This window comes from Musca domestica, unplaced genomic scaffold, assembly GCF_030504385.1.
Source record: "Musca domestica strain aabys unplaced genomic scaffold, Musca_domestica.polishedcontigs.V.1.1 5, whole genome shotgun sequence".
In the NCBI taxonomy this organism is placed as follows: Eukaryota; Metazoa; Arthropoda; class Insecta; order Diptera; family Muscidae; genus Musca; species Musca domestica.
Genome location: NW_026712346.1, coordinates 6,209,461 through 6,223,932, shown reverse-complemented (window position 1 = coordinate 6,223,932; position 14,472 = coordinate 6,209,461). Strand labels below are relative to the sequence as shown.

General features: G+C 38.0%; 1 protein-coding gene across 3 annotated transcripts in view; it reads left to right on the top strand.

Moving 5' to 3' along the window:
- Window positions 1-11,393, top strand: part of LOC101901723 (alpha-N-acetylgalactosaminidase) — a 488,470-nt gene extending 477,077 nt beyond the window's left edge. Inside the window, exon 7 of one of the 3 annotated variants that reach the window (XR_009343395.1) lies at window positions 11,056-11,162. Coding sequence is in view for 1 of the 3 variants with exons in the window: in XM_059128175.1 (XP_058984158.1) it covers window positions 11,056-11,184 (129 nt within the window). In the remaining 2 variants the exon portion in view is untranslated. Of the gene's footprint in view, window positions 1-11,055 lie in introns of all 3 variants that reach the window. The other 2 variants (XM_059128175.1, XM_059128176.1) reach the window with 2 other exon arrangements.
- Window positions 11,394-14,472: the final 3,079 nt, after the last annotated feature.

Below are 14,472 nucleotides of genomic sequence, written 5' to 3'. Positions count from 1 at the left end.
TCGTTTTAGTCAGCCGAGGATTTTCGCTCTTCATCACCATCTTGAGGCTGCCGTTTTTCCAAGGGGTTTTATATTAACGATGATTTCTTTTAGGGCGGCAATGTTTGCATGTGTTGCAATCATTAAGAATATTTTGTTGTTGAACTTTTCCTCTATGGTTTTTGGGTAAATTGACTGAAAATTTATTGGTATCGAGTTAATATCGTGCCTATAATGTTTCCTGACTGTTTTTGCATAGGATGCCGGCTTCTTACCCGCTTCCTCTTCTGTCGGTTCAGGGATTTCTCCTCAGAAATCCCAGGCTTGGCAGTCGATTTCACGGTCGGGCTCTCTTTTTCAGTGTTGACGCCAACCTCGTTTCCCTCTGTCAAAGGATAGGAATCAGTCAGTCTTCTTTGCAAGGTCCTTGACCTGGTTTTCTCGGAGCACTTGAAGGCGGGAATTTTTTTTCTTTTTCGGCGGCTTCGCAGTTTTTGGTTCTTCAGGGGACTTGATCCTCTTCCTGACTCCAAGGGAGTGGGGGAGTACTCGTAGACCCCTTAGGAGCATCTTGCAACTCTGGATTTTTTCTCGTATGTTGATTCCTTGGCTTTTGCCGTTGAGCCCCAGACAACTTTTTTCGTTTTAGTTGTAAGTTTCGCAAAGCTGTCGCTCACTTCTTCTGTCGTTTTGTGTGCCTCCTCCTTTATTGGGATTTGCAAAACGGCAGTGTAGCTGCTGCTGTCATTTTGTCTCCCTTTTTGCCAAAATGCTGTGGGCTTGTAGCGTCACCTTCGACGGCAGATGCCAAGACACCCACATCTGCGGGAGAAATTTGCTCACGATCATTGGATATTGGCGTGGTGTGACTTGTGGCTGGATCACAAGCACCCGCCGGTGCTTGTTTATTTAGGTCCTGCACCGTTTTCTTTTCTTCTTCTTTTTTACTTCTTATTTCATTTTTGTTTTAGGGGAACACCCAGATAATTAATAATAAAAAGTAAGCATTAACAATATTAAATCGGCATTAAAAATTAAAATACATATTAGAATTTGATATGATATTCAAATAAATAACAAAATAGGCTTTGGATTTCGGGGGAAGAGTGTTCCAGAAACGTATTGAACTGATCTACAAATGTCATTCGGATACTAAACTTCGACGTCTAAATAGTAAAAACTGTAATACCGACAGGAAAATAAATGTTATTGCTATCAAAAGTAATATGCAATGACTAATGCACGAAATACGAATGCAGAAAAATACTTAAATAGAAACAATCTGGTATAATCAAATGTTACGGCAGAAGCCTTTAGATGTTCCCATGGCTCGACTTCAGAGAAACTAGAAAAATTCAACTCTGTGCTGGAGACTTATATTGTTAAATAGGCTTTTAAAAACGCAAAATTTGGCTTTGTTTTTTTTTAATTTCTTAAAAAAAATGCTTATATTGAAAAAAAGCGAAACAAGAACGGAATTTCGGGGTTATTCCGCAATATTGAATCTAAAATAGTAGGAGGATACAGTTTTATCACAAAATTGTACAATTTGTTACCCATTTACGTCGAAAAATTGCATTATTGTGATTTTGTTGTATTTTTTGTTTTGAATAAAAATATTATACACAAAGTGTGTATATGTTTTGACAGAATAAGGGCACAAAAAGAAAAAATATTTGGGGGGTAGCTTTGTTCTACCATCTGTAATTGTGCTATGGATGTTCCTATGAAAGGCCATTTAAAAACTGCGAAGATAATGTCATTATTTACTACTCACCTAGATATAAAGGGGATACCGATTTAAATAGACTGTTTACAATAATCGAATCGAAGAAAATGTTGTAAAACTAATAAGGCTCCAGCCAAGGGCAGGATAAGGCATGAATTTTTCATGAGCGCCACAGATCAATTCTAGATTATTAAGCTATACACAATAGAGTTTTTGCCAGTTAAAAAATGCTAGTCTTCGAAAATAAACGACGTATTTATTACCTGGCAAAAACTCTATATCTAATCAATCCAACTACAGAGGCATATTGTTCATGAATTGTGCAGCTATATATTTATTACTCATCAGGGAGTTTACTCATATAAATAAACGATATCGCTGGTGTTGTCTGCCCGAATGACAGCGAAATACTACTCAAATGTTAGTGCGCCGAAATTGCGCTCCGATAAAAGGGGAGAGAAAAATAGAAATAAAACACAATCGTTTTATTTTCTTATGCAAATAAATATGTGGGTCCTTTATTGATATTATAATCAAAAGTTGACGAGATTTACATTTGTAATTACACACGAACGTGTAATGTTTACAATGATGAGCACAAACACTCAACTGATAGCAAAGACGGAATCACCAAGACAGCCTGAAGTAAGGTGCTAGTTTTAGCGCCAATTCAATGTTGCAATAAGACGTAGTGAACAGATTTCAACGAATGTATAATACGATAAGTGTTGCAACAAACTGCACCACGATTCAGTTTCAAATAAATGGATACAATCCTTACTTAAACATTAGCCGGCCAACTTACTGCATCCTGGGATGGTGTAACAATATAAATTAATTAGATAAATAGTATAAAGTGGTGGTACAGTGTAGATATGTGAGCGGTTTCGAAAGTAAACGATAAACGAATTGATAGTCCAACGTCACCAAGAACCCACAGTTATGGATTCGAACTTGATTACAAAGTATTTTGAGATTCAAACAAAACCCGCAGTTATGGGCTATTTTCACGAAACAATAACGACATCCGCTGTTACGGATTTAAGTTCCACGAAATCCGCAGTTACGGATTTGCTACGAAAACCAAGTATGTGAAATCCGCAGTTACGAATTTAGTCCGAAAAATGAGTATTTTTGTGGCCAATTTACAATACGAGATTTCAATTCGAAAAAAATATGTGTATTAATGACGACGAAAAGCTTTATGTAGTTTCAAGAGAGCGATTTTGTCGATGCGGAATCGGTCCAGTTACAATCCAACCAAATATGGTATTTTGAGCAAGCAGAGAACCGGACGAAAAGCGAAAGCTGTGGTTTTTAACAATTCTAGTGTACAAGTCTGCACCTATCAAATTATCAACTGGACTTGACTTAAACATTTTTTAATCTGCTAATACGACATTAGACAGTAGATTTCTGAAGTCGAACGTGTCCGCAAGCGAGGGTAGATTTCCTGAAATCGAATTCAGCACGACCGCTGAAGTTTTCAGGGACAATGAATGGTCTAGGCTACTTCTGATTTTAATATTACAAATATTCTTTGATGTAGCCGCAAGTGAACACTTAACACACGAAATGGTGGAATTGCACGAACAAACAGAAAGCTTAAGTTTCTTTCGAAGTCGCTCTGTGACAAAAGAGGACTCAGATGCCGGGTCTATCAACGCCCTAGCAGAATAGGAACCGCCTTGATGAACGACCACCATGGCAGTGCCCAAAAGACTGACTGATTCTGCGCAGCGTGAAATGTCTGTTGAATTGCATCTCCAGCCGATGTGGAGGAACGAGATGCATTTGATTCGGGAGATTTACTAGTGCTTGAGAAAGAATTCGAGGGATAAAAACGTGGAGCCGAAACTGACAAACACGAATTTGGTGGTATTGCCATTGGACTTGGACTATTTGTTGTTAAACCATATCTATGAGGCAATTTGTGATGACTACGATTACAAAATACACACCGACGACGACTTCAACAATTTTTTATCTCATGTCCCTTGCGCAAGAAGTTTATACACAAACGATGACGCTTCACCGTAGAAAATCTTGAAGATAGGGTTATATTTTTGAAATTAGGACATTCAAAAAGAGGATGGCTTTGTGAGGGGCAAAACAAGCAACAAGAGCGTTTGGAGACAAACGAAAACGATTATTGGATCCCAATGATCCGTAGGAGTATCGTATATGGACATCGCCGAAAGACATCCATTAATGCCGCGTTGAATTTCTTTCAAACCAGCGCTATTTTCTTTTTCGAGAACAGGAAGCGCGAAAAGAGATTTCAAATGACTATGGACGAGTAACCGAGGGTTATCATATTCATCCTTTAAACATTCCACGCTAGGCCGAAACTGCGGATGGTCAGGGGGAATCTCGAGCTTCTCCGCTGGTTTTGCGCGCTAAATAACAAAGACGCTCAATATCGCTCAAGCGCGAATTATTTATATAGACCGTAGGCCAATTTTGGAAATTGCCATCGAAAACGTCTATATCACAAGGAGGCAAAGCTAGGTTATGAACACTGTCTACTAGAGGAGGATCAACAAAACTCTTAACGACACTATCATTCGCAACAGACGATATTGGGGAAGTTTATTAAAGCAAAATCGCGAGACTGTGTTTCTGGAGTGGAATATCAAGTGGATGCTGCGATAACGCTAATGAACTGCTACGAGAAGAAGTCACCGAAGGATTTTTCGACCGACTAACCTCGGACAGCCTATTTTTTAAACCACTTAAGCAACGCATATAGTTTTCCCTAGCTTCATCATATTTTGTGTAAACGGTATCAAAATCTGCTGTAGTACCTGCACAGGACTATTCCAAATTAGTTTCATATAATTCTAAACTCTCATCCGTTGCTTTCCATACTTGTTCTAAATTAGAGCTACGGGCTTCTGATTCGAAATAATCTAAATCCTCAATTTTTAATTTTCTAATGAGCAAAAAACAAGGGAACTGATGAGGATTGGTGGCTCTTTCCGAAACCTAGGTATTCCCTGCCTTACCCCCTGGTAAACATTACCATCGTTCTCCACTAAAAAAAAAACGTTGTTTTATAAAAACAACAATAAAGGGATAAAGCCTGACCATTTTGCAACAACAAAATACTACGGTACCCCGAACAAACAAGCCAAAACTGTTCTATTAATAGACAAGGCACAGTCGACGAAGGGGTTTTTGTTGTAACAGACAAAACCAACTTACATGGTTATGCTACTTCGTTCAGGTTGAACGAAAGCGTAACAAGTGGAGAAAGATGTAAATGTTTATAAGTGCGGTTGTAAGATTTAGAAGACTTTCCAAAAGAATTTTAGTTTTATTTAATTCTTTGGTTCCTCTTCTATTGAGCTTACGATCTCGTCACTTGGGTAAAAAAAAAATGTCTTTTGTCATAGAAGTTATTTTTAAAATAACTTCTGGGGAGAATATCCCAGACAAAAAACAAGGGAACTGATGAGGATTGGTGGCTCTTTCCGAAACCTAGGTATTCCCTGCCTTACCCCCTGGTAAACATTACCATCGTTCTCCACTAATAAAAAAACGTTGTTTTATAAAAACAACAATAAAGGGATAAAGCCTGACCATTTTGCAACAACAAAATAAAACACAATCGTTTTATTTTCTTATGCAAATAAATATGTGGATCCTTTATTGATATTATAATCAAAAGGTGACGAGATTGACCTTTGTACGTGTAGTGTTTACAATGTTGAGCATAAACACTCAACCGATAGCAAAGACGGAATCACCAAGACAGCCAGAAGTAAGGTGGCAGCTTTAGCGCCAATTCGTTGAAATCTGACATTGACATATCAATGTTGCAATAAGAAGTAGTGAACAGATTTCAACGAATCGTATTGTACGATAAGTATTGCAAACAACTGCACCACGATTCCATTTCAATTAATGGATACAGTTCTTACTTAAACAGTTGATGTTACCTCTTCTAAAAGCCAATTGATGCTTCTCACTATTGTACATTTTTGATGAAGAAAATCTTTCAGAAAACCCAGGTATATAGGTATATCTTTTCCACAATTTTAGTATTTTGGTATACTCTATATGCGATTTCATTGATGATATTTCTTGGGAAGGCATTAATTCTTATTATTTTTTCTTATATTTTTTCTTGTTGTTGTGTTTTTTTTCACTTATTCTTCTGTGGTTCCCTTTTCTGCTAATACTTTGTTGGTGAAATATATACGTAATTGTGGTCGTACAGTCAGGGAAGTATTACGGTAGTAGTTAATATGTTCGTCAGAACTTTACAAGACCTTTCTTCCGAATTCGGCTACGGTTAGATAGTCGACAATAAATATTAGTCCGACAACTCTAATTTCCATTCCAAATTTCCCATTGATATCCTTGCGAATTCGGTCCAACTTCGTTTCGAAAGTCGGCTAAAATTTTAGACTTTCATCCAACCCTTCGGTTTGACAACGCATTAACCTCTCCATATAATTTTCGGTCAGTAGTCCGAACCGACCGAACTCAGACGGTTTGGTTCGCTTACACACCAAACTACGTGGTGATGATGGTAACGGAAGTGGAAGATATCCAAATATTTACTTTGGAATTGTATCAGTAATATTTAGCTAAAACGCAAAGCAATTATCAGACAGATTGAGCAAAATAAATATTCAGTTTGTAAAACATATTCATCTTGTACAACTGAATATGTTTTACAAGCTGAATCGAGCTCGTCTCTATCTAAATTTAAAGTACATCCATAGCCCATTCGTACGGATATTCAATACACGTAATGAAATGATCAGCAATTAACGATACATCGCCGTTAGCAGCAATTGGGTCTCTCTTACTCAGCAAGTTGAAGATTGGTATAAGACTAGTAACATATAATAACTTATATCCATATTTATAAATATTAAGGATACTGATTACTCATATGATGTATGATGAGATTTGAAAGTGATGTATAGTTCTCTTTTATAGTTTAAATTGTCACTGTTTCGATGTCACATCTTTTTGGGATTTTTGAGGCCCACCAGATTTTGTTACATAATGTTGATATTGTGTAGGTTTGTTATTTTAATTTTTTAAATGTCGGTTCATAGACATGTCTTGATTTTCTTCCATCAGACTACTGTTATCTAATACAGGATTTTCGAGAATGAAAATCAGATAGATCGTCTACAGTGATTTGAGCTTTTTTAACTTAGTTGATACGACGGAGCTGGAGACGGTAAATTATATTTTTGGAATTATATATTGCTGCGATAATGTAATAATACTATCTATGGATTTGCCTTTGATCCTTACTTTTATTCAAAATGTTTTTGACAATTTTCACAGAACTGACCTTTGAAAATATACGCTCTACATCCGTATTTTGCATTAACCCTTCTACGTCCCTTGATTTGTGTCCTTCTTGGGTCCCTTTGAGTCAATAGGTAGATATTAAATATATAATTTTCCTATTTTACAAAGAAAATTCATTGTTTCATGCATTATAAAAAATATGAAAAGAAAAAATAAATAATCTAATCAATTATCAAAAAAGAAAAATAATAAAATTGAAATTTAAATCCTTTTTTAATTGATAAAAAATATTATATTTTAAAACTAACGTAACATTTTAAAAAAAACAACGCATTTTTTTATAAATTACTCGGTATTGTATTATTTCGTTTTAAACACTGTGAATCATCTATAAATGTGAATAGACACGTGAAGTTGATAACGCAATCTTGAATACCATCAACACGTTTCATACAGTACAGCTTGAGCTTGAGTCGAACTTGGATTGTTCTAGTGTTTATTCGCATATGCATTACCGTATTTACTTTAAAACAAAAACTACTTTTGCCTAATAGTGCCTCTCTGGTTTTTCCTTTTCATTGCAAAATTCAGATCACTACGCTCTTAACGAAAAAGAAAAATAATATCACAACCATATCATCTTCGTGTCAGGAAAGCAAAAACGCAATAACTTTATTTTAACTTTTCAAAAAACCTAACTGCACAACAGCGTAAATAGTTTTGCAATGAACTTTAAAATTATTTTGTTGTTGCAAAATACAAAACATGTATTTATCTAATAGTGGAGATGAGCGTTTTGCATGTAGCTAATATGACAAGAACTAGTGACGATGGTCTGACGTATTCAATGACAAGTGACGAGTTTTGGATGAGCCAGTCATATAACGCACTTATAACCATTTTCATGTCCCTTCACTTGTTATGCGTTCGTTAACGAAATCAGCATAACCGTGGAAATCTTCATCGACGGTGCCTTGTCTATTGATTGCAAAATGTTAAATACTTTATGTATATATACAGTCCAGCGATTGCTTGAAGTGTTGAGAGATTTTGACCTACAGCTAACAATCATACATGCAGGGGAGTATTAAAATTAAATATTTTAGGAACTATTCCTCTGCATTTTAAAATTTAAAATTCAAATTCCAAAAATGTATATTTTTGAATTAAAAATAGTTTAATGAAAGTTAATTGTTTGTTCACAACAAATTTGTATGTTGTTGTTGTTGTAGCAGCTCATACTGCCGTGTTCGATCTGACTCTTCTCAATCGGGTTATGCCTCTAAGTCAAGTCTGACAAAGGATGCAATCTGTACGGGTTGGGTCTACATCGAGACTTGAGTTAAGTGAGTAGGTTTGGCTGAACAGCGAAAAAGATGCTGCGTGTCATGTGGTTCTGTGCCACAAGCTGGGCAGATGTTTTGCACATCGCTGTCGATCCGAGCCCAATGGGAATTGAGGCGACTGCACCATCCGGATCTTAGTTGAGCCAAAACTACTCGGGTTTGTCGGGCAGCTCTCGCTCTTCAGCTGCGATGGAAGGGGGGTAATCTCCTAATACAGTATTCACTCTATATCCTTCAATAACTTCTGAGACCGCGTTAGAGTGAATACTATTCAGTCCCGCCTGATAGGCCTGTTGATCTAGAGGCTCTCTCTTATACCTTTGTACCTCTCTCTCTAGATCATGAAGGTCTTTCCTTACGTGCCTGGGCGGAGGTTTCCTATCCACCAGGTGGTGATTCGGATGGCTCTGTCGCTAACACCCAAGCAGGTTTTGCATTGACAGCATTTTATTATGCTGTCGCACCGGTAAGACCTTCGCCGCCTCATGTAGATGATCGACAGGCGTCATGAGAAGGTACCCTGTTGCGGTTTTAAGGGCGGCATTCTGCACCACACCCGAGTCGCATAGTTTACCACAAACTGGCCTATCAAGTTTTAAGAGGTCAACAAGATTTCGTTATCAGCTCCCCAAGTGCTGCCGGCAAGAGACTTGAGAACCTTGTTCTTATTACTAATCCTATCGCAGATAACTTTGGTATGCGCGGGCGACTTGAAAAGGCTATCGAATGTGACCATAGCACCTTGGGTTAGTTGGTGGTCGGAATTACAACTCAATCGACCTGCACATTCAAAGATAGCCTCTTTTGTACTTTTGGTATTAGTAAATATACATTTTACTGTACTGTATTTCTGTGTTGCTATTTGCAATTTATCCTTGTCACATAAATCGTTTTTTAATGTTTCTCAGATTTGTCCCCTTTTTTGTATGTTACATTTATTTATTTGGTTTTCAATTAATAATTTTGGAAAACCGTTTTTGTCAGTATTTTCTCGTATTTTGTTTTTATTACTTTCGTGGAATTTATTGTCACTTATGTTCGATATTCTGTTCATAAGGTTCATTTTGTTTTAGGTGTTTCGAGTGGAAATTTAATATGCGACTAGATGCCGTCGGTTTTTGATACCAGTTCATTTCTACGTTGTTGTCTTGTCCCCAAATTTAGTACCTAGATTGCAATAGCAATCTTATTTCTGAATTTCATTTCTATCAGTTTAGCCAAATCAAAATTGTACCAAATCTAGTACTTTTAGTGCACATAAGTACAAATTTCGAAAATCAATCCTACACACCACCAGTAATGTTAATTTTTAAATTTCAAGATGTCAGCTCCATCCGATCCTCCAAATTCTAATTGTATACATGAGTTTATACTTCCAATACTACCTCCTTATATCGACTCTACTTCTTAACCTTGATTCCCATTCCAAAATTCAAGTTTTTAGCTCTAACCGTTCACATGATACGAAATGGTAACAAATGTAGTACATATTAGTACTTTTCGCACAATTATAGAGCAAATTTCCAAAAACTCTTTAGTACACCCATCACACACTCCATCAGTGACTCTCATTCCAAATTAAAAAGGTCTAGTTCTACTGCTTCATCATATATAATGGCTGCCATATTTTGTACCTTTTAATACTTTTCTAACCGTTCTAGTACAATTTCTAAAAACCCAACCTTATCTGAGCCCTTCGGCCCAAGAGTGACCCTCACCCAAAATTTCAAGATCCAAGCTTCAGCCGTTTCGTCTGGGCGTTGATGAATCGTTAAGTCAGTCAGTCACTCAATTACATTACTCTTTTATTAATATAGATAAAGTTGCAATGTTTGGAAAGCTTACATCACCTACAAACGCAATTCTGATGTAAACGCAACGTAAAAATATTGAAATTAAAGAAACTGTTTTTATACCCTCAGCCATATGGCTACAGAGGTTATATACAATTTGATACGGTGAAAACGTGACTTGTCGAAATAACGGTTTTAGACCCTAGGTCTCTTTGGATCGTCCGTCTGTCTGTCTGGTGCGCACGAAAACTCTCCGATTTGGTCCAAACTGGGTACATCGTAATATTTTTGTCGAATTAAGATCAAGCTCGGAGATAAGCAATATCCACTCCCCACAAAAGGTCAAATTTTTCAAAAACTATATTTTTTGCACAGAAAGAGAAAGGATAATCCGATTTTGTTCCATATTTGCAAATCCTAATATTTACGTCAAAGCTAAGTCAGGTGAGCCATCAAGTACATTCCCAAAAATGGTCAAAATTACATGAATAATGTGATGTAAGAGTCCAATTGTCTTCAAATTTCACACCTCCCAATATATATATATATATATACATGTATATATATATATATATTATATATATATATATATATATATATATATATTATTTATTTATTTATATATTATATATTATATATTATATATATATATATATATATATATATATATATATATATATATATATATATATATATATCATATTTATTGAGGTCAGATACGAAATGGACTATATTGACCCATTCTTTCCAAACCCACTCCATAGAGGTTCAAGAGTTTGAAAATTCATAACAGAAGTCAAAATATTTTAAAATAATCGGCTGAGGGTATACATCTGTCGGCCGATACTTTTTTATTCATTATATTTTATATTTTATATATATACTTGAATAACAACCATTTTATCATATGCTCTTATGATTTTAGGATTTATATGAAAACGTCGATTACGGAGTTCTCCATTCCAATACCAAAATAAAAGTGAAGGTTAATCCATCCGGTGTTGTGATGTTAAGGGCTGAAGTTCACAATCATGCACTCCTACATATCTCCTGAAACTTTTACATTTAAAGTATATATGTTCATTTTTGTTCTGTTCTAAAACCAGCAAGAATGTATTAGTTTTTTAATTGTTTTCGATGTCATAAGGAAAAATTGGTTATCCTAGTAAAAAATTGTACATTCCTGCAGTTCTGGAACAGTTTGTTAAGTTGTTTTTTATATTATATATACATTAGTCTATAAGATGGTGTTGAAAATAAACTTGAATATAGAAAATATCTATTGTGTGCCCTTTTTTACTTATAAACTGACAATAAAGTAATGCAAATCAGACATATCATAAAATTCGGTAGCTATGTATAACATGGATGTATGCGTATGTATGCGACGCTTATATGTAATTCAATATAATAATAAAGTAAAAGGAAGAAACGCTCTGTTCTGGTCTGGTTGAGTCCTATGCTGACATGTATGGAAATGGCGTTTAAAGCTGTTGTCGTGCTATGCCATTTTCGGAATCCGTGTTGATGATCAGCTACTGGGAAACACTATCTTATGCTGGGAAGGAATAAAGCCTCAAGCGTCTTTGGTACTGGTGACAAATGTGATATCGGCCTGTATGAATCACTTTTGCTGGCTACCTTGCCTGGCTTCAGTAGCGGGACCTCCCTGCACACTTTCCAGGAATCGGGAACTATAAGGTTGAGGAGTTTCGAGAGCGACTTAACCGTTGCCCACAATTTACTCGTTCCGATCCAGATGTTCTAGCCACTTTTTTTCGCTTATTCTCACCGACTAACCTGTTTACCTCCAGAGTAAGTTCCCTGACTCTGGGGTTATTAGGGTTAGTGCGGCGAAGCTCATCTCGCTCATTTGCTAATCCCGCTGCCTCTGCTGGGAAATTTGGTCTTATTTCAAGTATTCGACCAGCAGGTATATAGCGAGCGGCTGTGGCTTTGATGATGTCCCGAAAGCTACCTGAACATCAGATGGGTTGGGCAGTTCTCTGAAGCGGCGATTAGTATATTTTCTGAAGTCTTGCCAGTTGGCTTTCCCATGGTTAAGGAAAGTGCGACGTTCTGAGTCTATGAAATCGGGTCTGAGCCTAGCGAAATGACTGATTGCCACGTCATTCGTCAGACCTGGGGACACGATGGATGAGTCCGGCGAACTGTGGCAGTCTCCCCTAATTCTGGTGGGCGCTTCCTCATTCACTGTGCAAAACATAGAGCTATCGATTTGCTCAACCAGCGCCATGCCTCTCTGGTCATTACCTGGGATGGAATGCCATAGTTCATGATGGGCATTGAAATTCCCTAGTACCAGACGGTTATTGCCTAGCAGCTATTTAAAGGCGGAATGTACAACTCAACATCCGCGGTTCCACACTTGACCGCTACCCCCATACATTCCATGTACGGGTCACTGGACAGAGTGGTGCAATAGGAACGCTAATACTCCATCACAACTTTGAAGCCTGAATATTTTTAAGAATTTTTGGCACATTTTTTCACGAATTTGTCTAAAAATTACTATTTGTTGGTCATAATGGGTTCTAGCTCAGGTGGCGAAACATTGCATGTATAGGTGCACGTTTTGGGATAGCCCCATATAACGGTACCTCCCGATATTCGGTATTTTGATGGTTTTTGTCACATTTTTTCACGAATTTGTCTAAAACATTTCTTCGCGGATTTGTCTAAAACTTGGTATTTGTATGTGACTCTTCTTAATCGGGTTCTGTCTCTAAGTCCAGTCTCAAAAAGGATGCTACCTGTACGTGTTGAGTCGACAACAAGGCTGGAGTTAGGTGAGTAGGTTTGGCTGAACAGCGAAAAAGATGCAGCGTGTCATGTGGTTCTGTGTCACAAGCTGGGCAGATGTTTTGCACATCGCTGTCGATCCGAGCCCAATGGGAATTGAGGCGACTGCATCATCCGGATCTTAGTTGAGCCAAAACTACTCGGGTTTGTCGGGCAGCTCTCGCTCTTCAGCTGCGATGGAAGGGGATAGTCTCCTAATACAGTATTCATTCTATATCCTTCAATAACTTCTGAGACCGCTTTAGAGTGAACACTATCCAGTCCCGCCTGCTAGGCCTGTTGATCTAGAGACTCTCTCTTATACCTTTGTACCTCTCTCTATAGATCATGAAGGTCTTTCCTTACGTGCCTGGGCGGAGGTTGCTTATCCACCAGGTGGTGATTCGGATGCCTCTGTCGCTAACAACCAAGCAGGTATTGCATTAACAGCTTTTTATTATGCTGTCGTACAGGTAAGACCTTCGAATCCTAATTTAGATGGTCGACAGGTGTCATGAGAAGGTACCCTGTTGCGGCTCTAAGGGCAGCACTCTGACAGGACTAAATATTTTTCCACTGTACTCTATTTGATCTATGCCGTCTGAAGGGCGTGGAATGTCTGAAAGGTAGAGGTTAAACAGTTCCGGAGATATCACCCCAACTTGGGGAACTCCCTGTTTCACTCTATGGTAGCTCGACTTCTTGTTTCCGAATTCCACGTACGACTGGCGTCCACACATGTAGTTTACGTTTCAAACTTGGCCAGAGGGCGGTGCGTCTAATGTACTCGAACAGTGTGGAATGATTGACACTATCAAAAGCTTTTAATAAATCAAGTGCACCATCACACGGCCTGGGCTGGTTGAGTCCTATGCTGACATGTATGGAAATGTCGTTTAAAGCTTTTGTCGTGCTATGCCATTTTCGGAATCCGTGTTGATGATCAGCTACTGGGAAACACTCTCTTATGCTGGAAAGGAATAAAGCCTCAAGCGTCTTTGGTACTGGTGACAAATGTGATATCGGCCTGTATGAATCACTTTTGCTGGCTACCTTGCCTGGCTTCAGTAGCGGGACCTCCCTGCCCACTTTCCTGGATTCGGAAACTATAAGGATGGAATGACAGGTTGAGGAGTTTCGAGAGCGACTTAACCGTTGCCCACAATTTACTCGTTCCGATCCAGATGTTGCAATGCTTCAGATGTTCTAGCCACTTTTTCCGCTTATGCTCACCGACTAACCTGTTTACCTCCAGAGTAAGTTCCCTGACTCTGGGGTTATTAGGGTTAGTACGGCGAAGCTCATCTCGCTCATTTGCTAATCCCGCTGCCTCTGCTGGGAAATTTGGTCTTATTTCAAGTATTCGACCAGCAGGTATATAGCGAGCGGCTGTGGCTTTGATGATGTCCCGAAAGCTACCTGAACATCAGATTGGTTGGGCAGTTCTCTGAAGCGGCGATTAGTATACTTTCCGAAGTCTTGCCAGTTAGCTTTCCCATGGTTAAGGAACGTGCGACGTTCAGAGTCTATGAAATCGGGT